At 39.4% G+C, this 13,683-nt stretch overlaps 1 protein-coding gene across 1 annotated transcript in view; it reads right to left on the bottom strand.

The window, feature by feature from the left end:
- The window catches only part of LOC146678220 (insulin-like growth factor 1 receptor), a 63,237-nt gene extending 51,089 nt beyond the window's left edge, over positions 1-12,148 (bottom strand). The window contains exons 1-2 of the mRNA XM_085419760.1: positions 11,175-12,148; positions 1,878-2,444 (exon numbers count right to left, since the gene is read on the bottom strand). Coding sequence (XP_085275886.1) covers positions 1,878-2,444; positions 11,175-11,265 — 658 coding nt within the window. The 5' untranslated portion in view covers positions 11,266-12,148. The remainder of the gene's footprint in view (positions 1-1,877; positions 2,445-11,174) is intronic.
- Between the last annotated feature and the right edge of the window lie 1,535 nt (positions 12,149-13,683).

The raw sequence follows: 13,683 nt of genomic DNA, 5'->3' as shown, positions 1-13,683 counted from the left end.
TACTTTGACTATGTTAAACTGTACGGTCCCTTTTAAATAAAGAATTATTACTATTATTATTATTGTTATTATTATTTGTCTGATCTTTTCCAGCTCTTGCAGGGTCTCCCTCTTAGTTATCTGTGAATCTCTTTGTCCTCCATTGATATATCACCTAAAGACACCACATGTACCAGGTTACAAAACTTAAGTGGTGTAAGACAAGCTGAAGAGACCACAAAGTGCCTGCCAGCAGTTGAAATGTCACTTTAGGCATGTGCCGTTGGGCAGCGACAGTGAGCATTATGTGCAGGCAGCTCCAGAGTGTCCCTCCTTTAGTGGCTGGAGAAATGTGCGCTGCAGCTGGTGACGATAGCTCCTTCAACTAGAGAGGTTGGAGAACTGGTTCATGTGCCTGACCAGAACAAAGACTACCGCTGCAGTTTAAAGCACTGGACTTATTGATGCAACAAAACAAACATGGCATTGTTGAATGTGCGCAGACTTGATGTATAAAATATTACCCAGTGCCATTGTTCATCAGTGAACCTAATCTACTGTCCTTCATTTTCCTCTGCCCCTTGAAAAACAATATTACTATCTCCGAGTGAAGACAGAAAGATGGCCTTTTATCGGAAGAAACCTTATTGTTTCTGTACAGCGCGACACTTGATCTCCTCGCTGACTGTGCAACTGGTATACTAAGACAAAAAAGTTGCTGACTTCATGAAGCAGCAGGTGGGGCGGCACATGGCCTTCCTGCAAGACACAACTTTAGACAGATTGCTTGTGGTAAATTTTCTAGGTCATCGTTCATAAAGTACTGAATGATAAAATTATCTTGTACTTTCTCCTTGTGTCTAATGCAAGAAAAGGAAAAGTCTCTAGACAAAGACTGTCCATTTCTCAAGAGGAATGACAAACAGTAAGCATTATTCTCATCCACCTAACACCTCCTCCATCCACATCCATCCATCCGACACATCCTCCTCCAGCTCAGTTCACCTTCTGATTTCTTTCCCATCATGCCCACACGCTGTCAATCCAACAACTCACGAAGCAGGCCATGCGTAGATGTGCTTGTCAGAGATATCTGCATATGTAATTTACCTGTTTATGTGTCTATATCTCTGTATGTGCTGCGAATGCATTTGATGATCATTACCGTGTGTGCGCGCGCATGTATACAGGCGTGCTTATAGTCCAAGCGAGCCCAGCGACAGTTCTATGTCACAAGGCAGAAAACATCAACATGCTGAGTCTGCAGCAAGGCGCCAGTCACCAGGGAAACAATTCAGACAGACAGACACACACGCACACAGTCAGCCAAAACACATCGTCTGAAAAGCACCAGCAAAACAAGTCATCTAAAACGCTGCAGTCATAAACACAAAATTAAAGGCCGCCTTCGCACTCATCGTAACCGGAGCGGTTTAATTAAGCTCTGTAACATTTACTCCTTCACCTAGTGTTTTCATTTTTTAAGGCAGGTGAGAACTACTGGACCATACAAAACATCTGACTGCGATATGTGAGCTACTGTTTCTTTTTGGAAACATTTAAAACATTTTTCTAAACAAGCAAGTATACATTAGCATTAGACAGACTAGTAGTTCCTAAACCTTACACAACAAAACCATGGGCTGAGCCAAAAATGATGCCACTGTTGAGCTCTGCAGATAAACATCTGGGAAATTGTAATGCAAAGATCTGCAGACAAGTTAATCTTGCATAAAAACATCCTCCCAGCTTTCCTCCTTCCTTGCGTCAAAATACAATAAAGCAGTTAAACAGACAGGTTGGTAAATTCAAATCTACACTAATCAGACCAAAGGCTGCCCGGATGATATTTACATTTTAAATCCCTGATAAGTTTTTGTCTGTAACACTTTCCTTACCTTTTTGGCAATGATTGGAGTTCCAGCAACGGTAGTTATAATTGTTGTTGAACATGGTCTTGCTGCACTGGGGGTTGTTCTCCATGATACCTGGGCAAACATCACTGCACTCCTTCGACTGCTTGTTTCCAGCAATGTAATTGTTGAATTCTGCATCCATGATGAGGGACCAGTCGATGGAGTCCAGGTAACAGAGCTCGGGGTTTTTCTCAATACGGATGGCTCCACGGGTGATGTTCCTCAGGTTGTACAGGCCGATGTCCTTCAGGCTGGTCATCTCAAAAATCACCAGGGCGTAGTTGTAGAAGAGGTTACGACCATGAATGACAGTGAGGTTGGGAAAGAGCGTGCTCAGACTGTCCAGGCCGGATACCCGGAATAGCAGCAGGTAGTCTGTGATCATGGTCAGCTTGGGGAAGCTGAGGGAGCGGAAGACTTCCTGGTTGTTGATGTTGTTGTTTTTGTCACCAATGAGGAGGATCTGCAAGTAGCCCTCCACCACTGTGCAGTTCTCCAGACGCCTGAATTCAGTGATGTCATTGCCAATATCAATGTTGGGTCCACAGACTGCAGGGGAGGAGAAAAAACAAAAACAAAAAAAACCCAAAATAAAACATAGGTCAGTATCAGTTACATCGAAAAGTAAATATGTAACACCTCAGGTATTTCACTGCTATATAATACAGCTGCTCAACTGCAGCAAAAGGTATGATCCCAGTATTTTTCATTATTTATTATTTTACCATCATGCCAATGACAAAATTGTGAAAAATATGAATCTTATTGCAGGGAATTTCCTTGAATGTTAAATATAAATCAAATGAAAAACATGAGTGAGGTGGTTGTCCCAGTCTGAAGAAAATTTTTAACCATGAAAACATCTTAGTAATCAGAGCAGCTGAGCCATCTAGAGAAAAACGGAACTTCAACAACCTTTAAGTCTTTCCATAACTTAACCTACAGAAACATTGCGAGTTTTGCGTCTTTAAATAGATATAGTTGACCAGGTCAAAACTAAACTGGAAGTGACTCAAAAAGGCACTGCTGAGAGATGCAAAGAGGTCCATCTGATTATAACAAGATAGAAAATGAGGTTTGTGTCAGAATTAATGCAAAAGAAAAAAAAAAGCAACTTTTATCCCAGCTTCTTTTTTTTTTTTTTTAAGAATATTTAGCAGAAGCCACAATTGCAACTAAAGCTGTATTGTGTCCTTTAATTTAAAGTTCTGGTCAGGAATCAGAACAATTTCGTCTTTACAATCGCATTCTTGGCTAAATCCAAACGGTCCTGCCTGATCTTTAGAAGCTAGACAACAAAACCTTGTTTAAAAATGATGGAGAATTCATAACTCATGGACCCACCCTTAGCAATAAATAGCTGTTAAGAATATCAGTGGTTTCCAGCTCTGCAATAGCGATACCTAAAGGTTTATCCAGTACATTTTTAAAATATTGACAGTACATTTGAGCCGTGCTGTTGCTGACAGAGTGTGTTTGCCTTGCAGCTCTCATTTCAATGGCAACTTAACATGGTGTGACAAAGTAAACACTTGAGTCACGTTCGATCCAAGCTTAGGTTAACAGTGCAATAAAGTTTTGATTGCACAGCGTTGAGGCTGTTGTTACACTTGCAGCCATTTATTACAACCACAGTATTTCGTTTCGCTGTATGTTTTTATCAACCCTTCGTAACGCATCAACATCAAAGGGTTAGAAACTATTCGACTATCAAAGACATCGTACATAAAACATGTACACCGTGTCAGTTGATCAAATACATTATGTGATAAAATAACTTGTCAAACAAAGGACATAATTAATGATGACAAGGTTTTACAAGTACTGTAGTAACATAACTCTTCATGAAACAAGAGTCTGGAACTACGTGAGGTGAAGCTGTGCTTCAGACCAACAGAATCATGATGACAATGCCAAAAACCTGTATTTAGCAGTTATAATGTTTATGACTTTCAAGATTTTTTAATCAGCTGCAAAAACATGTCATTTCCATCTGCAACACTATGTGTTGCACAGTGGACTTTGTATTTTGTACTATGACTTTACCTTGTCTGTGAATGTGCATTCACGGTGTACGGATTTTATAATCCATAATTTTGTAATGGTGTTCCTTCTTGGCCAGCTGTACCTTGACCAACAGATTTTAATCTCAAGAGAATTCCTTGTTTAATAAAAGTGAAATGAAATAAAATAAAACCTAAAGTAGCAAGAAATTACTACAAAAAGGCACTTTTGAATACTTTTATAGGCATTTATTGCCACTTTTGATGCTTCCTGAGATGAGATGTGACAGTCTGTGGAAACCTTTGGTCAACATGTGTGTGTTGAGTATGTTGTGCAAGGTACATCTAGAAACTTGAAGATTGAGTTCAAGGATGATGTGGTCCTACCCATGAGTACATGAAGTAGGGCGCTAGAAGTAGGTGAGCCAAGGTGGTGAAGTTAGTGTGACTAATGACAAACTGGGCATCCTTTGTACTTCTGTTCTGTTCTTTTTCTTGGCAATCATCTGGGTATACAATGCCCCTTTCCCACTATACACACAGTCTTTTTTTATTTAAATGCATTGATATCTTTCCATATAAGGTTTATTTATCTAGATATTTTTATATTTTATGTGAAGGCAATAGAAGAAGGACTAATCGATGTCAGTGTGATGTACAACTGTCTCTCAAACTCCTTGTGAGACCTGCACATTTTCCACACAAGCTGAAGATGACAACTAACCAACAACTCATTCAAGAGCAGCTGAAAGCAACGACCTTAAGCAACTGTTAATTACCCTTCCTCAGGTGCACCTATAGAAACCTTTCACAACTTCTAGATACATCTTGGTGACCCAAACATTCTGTCATCTGAACAAAACGGGGAGTGAGCATGGAACTTGTAGGAAAAAGTTAGGAGATAAGAGTAACAGGTTATATCCTCTGAGGGCACACTGACAATAATGGCAATCCATCCAGTGATCAGTTTCCTTCACCACTGTCTTCTGGGTCACCCCATTTTTTACCTAATTTGTGTGTCCTTGTTTAATTTCAGTGCGGTGTCACAGCATTTAATGCATTTTGGACTCATGTGTGTCCTTACAAGTTTCTCAAGTAGTTTCACCTTGTGTACGTGAGAGGGGAGAGGGATAAAGTAGAGCACACAGAGCTGTAGTGCATAAGAGAATAGTGCAAGTTCCCCTTAGCTTGTTAGCCTTTAACAAAAGTTTCCCCAACAAGTGTCATTTAGCTCTAAAACAAAGATGGACCCCTAATGCCTCTAACCCCCTAAAGCCGTGATCCATGTCTCGCCCTTTAGTATTCACTACATACACTAAGATGTAGTGAACTACATTAAAAGTATTATAACTATTAGAAGTATTTGCCAAGGTCAGAAGTGAAATGTTAGGGCTTTTGATCAAAGCACTGACAACAAAGGACAGCTGCCAGCCCCTCTGATGAGAACTAATTGCAAAAACATGCATTTATGTACTTTTATGTTCAGTGTAAAAATAGATTTGTTCACATTTGTTTTCTTTTTAACCTCTTGAGAAGTATTTTATTTACTGAGGCAGTCAGTGGGCTGATTCTTTTTAGACAAAGACAACCTCTAAACCAAACAAACTACAAAGTGAAGGATTTAAAAGGAGGCACTGTGCTGGAATCTATGTGGAATAAAACCGAACCAGCATGAGGCATAGTTTCGCAAAACAGGTGATGATCGGTAGACTGATTTTGCCTTTCCAACTTTTCCTCTCACTTTAGGTGTGCACAATACTTTGCCTCAAGCCCCACAGCACCCACAGAAACGCAGAGGCCATTATCACACATCACTGTGAGGAGGATTTAGACTTCAAAAAGCTGGAGGGCACTGAGTCATGGAAAACTCACACCAACCAGCTAACAGGTTGTCACACTGCTACTTACTTTACTGCTGGTCTATAAAGTTTTACTGTACGAAAGCAACACTGAGAGGGGGAGATCGTACATTCCCAGAAAAAGAACTATTGTTTTCTGAGTTAATACATTTTGTGGTTAAACATTAGGTCTGGTGCTACTTAAGACTAGAAAGGAGAGTTTTGTGTTGTTCTGTTTTTTTAAATCTACCATAAAAGCAAAGGTATGGCTATAACAAATGCATTGTTTCATTTTAAACATCCCTTCAGTTTTCTAACAAATCATGTTTTATATATGATTATCATAAAGAGTAGACAGACGGTGCGCTACAAAGTGATACTGAATAAATAACCCCAGCAAATGGCTCTCTGCAAAATGTCACAGGATCAGTTACAGACAGTACCGCCGATACCAAAATATAGAACTCTACAAAAAACATATGTGGTGTTTCTTCGCTCCTATTGAGGTGGAACAAAGTTTAATTTCAAAAAGAACACTATGAACCTTTCTGCTGGCAGAATGTCTTCCCAAACCACTCAATGCAGTTTAGTGGCATAGAATAATGTAATATTGGCAACACTGCAATAGCACAGTGTTCCAGGTTTTACTCTGACAATAACTAATCATTTACCTTTGAATGAGGACATTTATTTAAAGTTGAAATCACCCAAAATTGAAAAACTTTGCAATGAAACCAGATCCAAGAAAATCTGGATTTTCTGGATTTTTAATTCCTCAACTGAACAAATGCTCAGGTCATTAAAATCATTGTATGACACCATCACAATGCAAACTGCAGGCAAGTGATAAAATCAGAGCAAGAGCGTTACTTCCCTCCAACTGTAAGCCAACTACTTGTTGATAAAGATGGGTAATATTCCTGCTAATCTTTAAAAAAAAAGTACTTTTCACTTTGGATTATTAAGCTTTCCAAAATATGTTGGAAAATATATTAGTGACAATGTCATCCTACGTGATGTTTACAAAAGACTAGTCAATACAAGGGTACAAGTGAAACCAACATCTCCTGGATACAAACCATGAGCTACACACGGAGCTGGAGGTTTCTGTGAACTAAAATAAATACCTGAACTGAATTTGATTTTTTAGTTCTGTTTCAGTTAGTTTGAGTAGCTGGCTTCCTTTTTATTGTTTGAAAATGTTTCAGTTGTAGTTCAGCTTTTCATCAGTTTCAATGTTAATTTTTACAATCCCTATTTTAAGCTCTTATCTATCACAGTCATGATGATTGGTCCACATATAAGGCAAAGAGTCTGCATTTCATATTTTCAGCCATTTGATGAATACAAATTTATTAAAGCTTATGTAAATTAAACCCCACTTCAAAAATTATAATGAGCTGAGGTCAAAACCTCCTTTTTAATGCAGGAAAAATCTGTGGTGGTTTACTGCACATGCACACATGACTGGTCAATGTACAGTACCGGTAAAGGCACCAACCCTGTTAACTTATTTGACGGACATATACCATCTATGACAATCTGATAGATATTCTTTTTAATTTAAGTTTAGAAACTATTTTCTTTATCTTCCAGTTTTAGTGGAAACACTGTGCTTCCCTTAGTGTGTAGAGTTTAAGACCTCTCTAGGCAGGGCTTGAGGGCCCTTGGTGTGATTTAGAGCAGGAAGCGTGCTGCATGATCGTTATGTCTTTCTCTGTAATCTACTTGTCAGCAGGCTTCAGTGAGCCGCATACCTGCTAATACACTTCCAACACCCAGGACTGTAAAAAGACACACTGCCTGGTGACGTTACATCACCACAGGCGGCCTCATCAGTTCACCCTCTGTGGCCTCACTGCAGCACCAGCAAAGCCATCTTTCATGGGAACTGCTCCCATCCCGCTTGTGAAAAACAAAAGCTCGTGATCAAAATGTATGTTGTGCGCATCGGCTAAGTGAAAATACCAATAGCAGGTGTAGCAGCTTAATAACTCCCCCTCCCTCTCCTTCCACACTGACAGATTTTAAACAGCTGAGTACACAAGCCTATCTCTGCAGCTCTGATGAGCTTCCAGATCACATATTTACTTTTGATAACCTTTTCCGAGCCGCCTGCAGCATCCAGACTGTCCACAGACAATCAGAGGAAATCCACTAGAAGCTCCATGAGACAAGAAATAGGAAGCAATACAGGCCTCTGAGCTGGTGCTTCAAACGCTGCCACTAGACTGCAGCAAGTCTGTTTACTCCTCGTTTCCGTCCCGTTAGTGACAGACTGCCTGAGGGGCAAGCGTAGTCATAAATACTTTTCCACATGAGAGGCAAGGTGAGAAGAAACGTGATGGAAAGCTTTAAGAAAGAGATCACCGGTGACAGATAAAACTTGTTTGGGGTAATGTGAAAGCTCCGTCTGCAGCAGGACTTAATCAGAGCGGTTTGCTACCAATTAAGATTAAGGTGTTGCAAAGGTATGTCAAGCTTAAAATCTGAGTTTTACGTATATTATTTTATTTCGTTTTTATGGCTCTCTTTTTACCTGGTTAGTAACTAATGCCTAGCACATAGCCTTGTTCAGAGTTCTGGTTTAACATCAGCTGAAAGCACCACCTTTTCACCCTTACTTTTAATCTTTAGCATGCTCTAAGTGTGATACAGACAATCTATTCTGTTCATTCAAAGAATACATTATATGCAACCTTTTGAGCTGTGTCTAATTATTATCACATAAAGAAGCACTGCAGAAAAGGTACAGCCGTGCAACCTGACATGCACCTGACAAATGCCAACAATGACTCTGACTGGTTACAGCGTAGGATTAACAGAAGATTCCAGTTACATCATAAGTTACGATGCAAGTTACAGCATAAGTTCCAACTTCTGGTTACATTGTCAGACTGTCGGTGCTTTGTATGTTTGTTTGTTTTTTATTTATTTGCATTTCTTTCTACTCTGCTTTCATCCTCTTTCCTGTTCAAACCCACTTTTCAATCATCACCTGTCTCATCTACCTGTCATCACCGTCAGGCTGCGTGCTTTTGTTTTATGCACAACTTCGTGCAAGCACACCATATCCAAAATCCTTCATATTGCAAAAGCCAAACACCTAAGCAAAGGCAGTAACCTGAAATCCACTTCAGACCTGACTGTCATTTAACTGGATCAATTTTAAAGTTTGAGTGCTAATCTGCAGCTTTGTCATTAGACATTAAAATCCAGAACCCAGAGCCCTCTGAATGTAAAAATACATATATTCATGCATGAATTCACAAGATTTATGATTGCGCTCTTCCTAATGTTGGATCTGCCTCTGATTTATTTAAATATCCCACTGCTGAGTTTTTTTATTACCTTTTTCTCTTAGAATTTCTGATTGGCTTAAATGACTGAACAAGACATCGAACGCACCTTCTTTATGTGAACATGCACAGAGTTTGAAGTAGGAGGTTTAGGGTAACCAAAAACGTTATACCTGTTATCTCCAACTGGGTTTTTAGATTCTGTCAAACTAGCTAACACAAAGAAAGCCCTGCTATGCAGAACTTGCTTCATAGTACACCCTTCATGCCAGATGAACTTCAGTGCCATCTGATACTGTAAATCAGTAAAAAGGCTCAAAGTTAAGCCACACAAGGAATCTTTACACAGCTCCACACCAGAGTAAGAATAAATGCAGGACTTCGATGGGAGAACCTCTCTGCAGCTCTCAGGTTTGTCCTGTAACCAAAACCCCATAACACACAGTTCACAAGCTCCTCAGTCTTTCCAATCAACAGAACTTGGTCTGTGTTGCTTGTGAATGTACTTTGGCTTGTTCTATTTTAAAACCCAGACCCTGGTTAAAAACCCACCTAACCCAGCCCTCCCCAGCACGTCACCATGAATGGGATGAATCGGGAAGCCCAGTTTACAGTTTAGCTGGAAACATGGAAACGTTTCAGATGGCAACACATAAAAAAGAAATGTAGGAATATAAATTTATAGACAATTTAACTGCATCAGATTAAAAGGTTTAGGAGCTGACAGAAGTCGTAAGGTTTATGTGCTCAACCGAGTTTTATTTATTGCGAAAAATCCATGCAGTCTGATTAGCGCTCCTTAAAGTGCTATCAACTTTTCATTAAAAAATATATTATAATAAAAAAAGACCCCACAATATTCTAATATTCTTATCTGTGGCCTCTTGTCGCTCAAATGATTTGTGTCTGGTATTCATGAAAGCATTTCCAAGGTCAAGGTATCCCCAGGTTTGTTTGACAAAGGAGAATAAATGACTGTACAGCGAGAGGGGAAAAAACAAAAAACCTGCATTAGTTTCACTCAGCCCCGAGGGAACATTACTAAAAATTACAACCTATATTGTGAATAACATGCACACAAAACATTGCCTAACTGAATGTAAGGGCCGTGTTTAACCAAGTCAGTTTCAGGTGGACGCCGTTTTCCTGGAAAACTTGAAACGTTAACGAAATATAATATGTTTACAGGAAATAAATGCTTGGGTGTGCTTCTTCTTTTTATCCTCTAAATGTGATATATGATAAGCTATATAAAAGGTGAGATCTTGTTTGTTTTTCTTACCTGAATGTGAAAATATTATTTCTCAATTTTAGAGTCAAACTAAACTAAAAATTACATTTTAAAATTCCTAACATTCCACTTGTTTGATGGGGTTTTATATTGGCATACCTCCACTTTGTTTGTTCTGATTCATCATGCTATGAGTCACAGCGATGTATTTAAAAACAAACTAAATGAATAGTCATAACGCTGACTCATGTTTGTGATGTAGTTAGAAACGCCAAGTAAAATATTAAAACGATCTATTATAGTCACACCAAAAAAAAAGTTTTCACCAAGAGTTAAAATTATATTTCCTTTTGTCTCATAAAAATATGTCAAGGTGTAAAGCGCAAATTCCATGCAATAAGATAAGTGTCAGACAGAACAAGATAAAGTTTAGTTATTCCAAAGTTGGAAAATTGCCTCTAAAATAAATTCGACATAACAAACTAGCCTACATATGTAGAAAGCCCCCAAAAATCTCTCAGTGACTTAAAAGCCCATTTAAAGCCCAAATAAATACAACAACTTAAGATAAATAAATATATACACCGCAAATTTAATGTAGAAAAGTAAATCATGATCTATTAGACCGAAATAATGCAAAACTATAGTGAAACCATAAGTGACATTCCATATTTTTTTCGTTTCTAGTAACAACACCTGTTTTTCACTTTAAATGCATAAAAATAATGTGCAAATAGCGGAAATAACACTCTGCTTACACAGTGCAGTATTACATGTGCGATATTTACAGTAAAACACTGTTTTTCGGGTTAACAAAAATGACCCTTTTCCTCGTGTTTGAACACTAACGAAGCATGGAAAAACACAGTTTGCCCGTGTGTGTAGTAGCGTAGAGAGGCATTACTTACTTTCTGCGGTGGCGGGCCGTAGGCAGGACGAAAGACCCAGCATCAGACCCCAAAACAAGGTCAAGCGGCTCCTTTCCTTTCGAGACCTCATCCCCGAATGAGTGAATCACACTTTAAATCCAGTAAATAAATATGCTGTGGGAAGGAAACGTGGGGAAAACCCAGTCAGAGTTATCAAAACGCCTTTTAAGCTCCAGCCAGCACCTTTTAGCTGTTAGCCGGCTAATGGAGCTAATAGCTACTACAAACAGGCTAGCAGGATTGCACTCTCACGTTTCCTAACGGGAGTCCAGTCGTGCTCCAAAAAAAATAAAATTAAAAAAGCATATATAGAGAGCGATATCACCGATTTAGTCCCGAGGTCAGAAAATATGTATTCATAGTTATTCTTCTCTTGGATAGCGCCGCACTGGAGAATATAAGACCACTGTATCTAAACTAGCGGCGGGGATTCCTCTGTAATCCGCATCTTCACACTCCATATCTGGAGGAAAAACCGTTCACCGTCCCGCTGCTGTTGCTGGAGGATCCTCAGGAGGCAGAAAACGGGTCAAACCTCCCCTAAAATTGGGATGGACCGAGATGGACTGGGGGATACAGTAACATATTCCACTTGTACAGTGCTCCGTTAAGTAAACGGCACGGCGTTTGTTTCGAAATATCCAGGATAAAATCTGGCTTCAGACCGCAGCCTCCTTCTTCTCCTCCTCCTCCTCCTCAGCCGCTCATCATGCACACACGCACCGCGTTGTTGTGGTAATTCACCTTCATACCAGCGGGCTAAAATGAATATTTGAGCTTTTTGCTGCGGTTGAGGTCAAATTCTTTGGTTTTCTAACGCCCTCGGTCGATAGATAAGTGAGCGGTTCGCGCAGTTACATGGAATAACTCACAGGTACGCACACACACACAGTCTCCTTCGGTCAGTCTGCAGTCTGCCGTGTTAGCCGTAAACACGGCGCCATGCGTACAGATCGTATATGCATCGTGTGATGAATCACTCCGCCTCGGTGAAAGAGGGCGTCGCTCTTACTGCAGCTTTGCCACCATGGAGAGCAGTTACCATAGTGACTGCTGTGGCGCTCATTGGGAGAAATCCTCAGTTTTTAACAGTTTCGAGCATCTTTGGTCGAATTAAGCGTAAAACTACATACACTGCACACCCTATCGGATTATTTTAAGTGCATAATATCCACACAAGGCGTGTTCGTTACGCTATCATTCTCATCAAACACGGCAGCATGGAGATAGCATGGGAATAGCGGGTCTCTGAAGAAAAATGGCTTTACAGGGGGATGCAATTATTCGTTGGAGCTTCTATTTAAAAATCGGATGGAAAAATGTAAACAGAGTGAGACCTCTTGTCACCTCTCGGGGCACCGCCGTAGCGACTACCTTTACGATGATGAGGTATGAAGGAAATCAGGGATACTGATCCAGGATCAGGATTGTTTTCCGCTCAAAAAACACAGTGGAGGGCCAGCTATACAATGACCGTGTCTGTCTGCACGATTGCAGGGGTGTAGTTGTAAAGGGGGTGCGCAAAAGTGCACCCCCCTTTTTTTTAACAGTGGCGTGCCAACAATTTGTGACCAAGCAGTGCAATATGACACAAATGTAATAATTTACAGAAACGGTATCTTACCAAAGGCTGGACTCGGACTGCAAATATGATACTTGTTAACTGGCTTATAAATTTTGCATCCGTTTTCCCATGTTCCCTAGGATGCAACAAAAGATAAGCTCATAAAGTGCTTAGCCTGCTAAAAGATTTCTAAATCTACCACTTTAAGTTTGCACCTTAAAGAGGATTTCCATTTACAGTGAACACAGCATGCTGTTTCTGTGGTCTTCACTTGACCCTCATTAAGAATCAAATTATCACAAGGGAAGAAAACATACACTTTTTTCTGCCATGTTCTTACTGCCATTGGTACCCAAAGGAAATAATATTTGTGTTCCAAAAAAACCCCACAGAGTTCAAGCTGTTTATTCTGAAAAGGTTGTGTCGTGTTCCAGAAATGTTAATTACTGGTTATACTGTTAGCAGTTACTTGTAAATACACAAGGGGAAGCAAGGGTTCAAATACACAGAAAAAAAATACTAACCTGGTCACGGTAGGGAAAACAAATCCACCTGTGTATCTTTAGCTGTATAGACCAATTTTTCCACATATCTATGAATGCTATCTGTCTTTTCCTATAGGATGATAACCTATGTAAACATAGGTGTTACTAGATAGCGATATGGTGCTCAGGTATTTAGTGTTTAGTGTTTTACAATAATAATAATACAATAATAATATTGTTTTGTTTTTTGTTTTGTTTTGTTTTGTTTTTTTACAACAATTAAAATCCCTAAATTGACTTGATCTTACTTAGCATACCTAATACCAATTATTCACTAAAATGCTAAAAACAAGAGATGGAAAAAGTTGAAATTTGTGGAAAATTAACCTCTAAAACCAATAGTGATAAATAACAAAGTACTTTGTTACTGTATATAAAT

Source organism: Rhamphochromis longiceps, linkage group LG1 (assembly GCF_057381845.1).
Source record: "Rhamphochromis longiceps isolate RC_006_pf linkage group LG1, R_longiceps_female_GT1.1, whole genome shotgun sequence".
Lineage (NCBI taxonomy): Eukaryota > Metazoa > Chordata > Actinopteri > Cichliformes > Cichlidae > Rhamphochromis > Rhamphochromis longiceps.
This window is presented reverse-complemented; position numbering and strand designations above follow the sequence as displayed.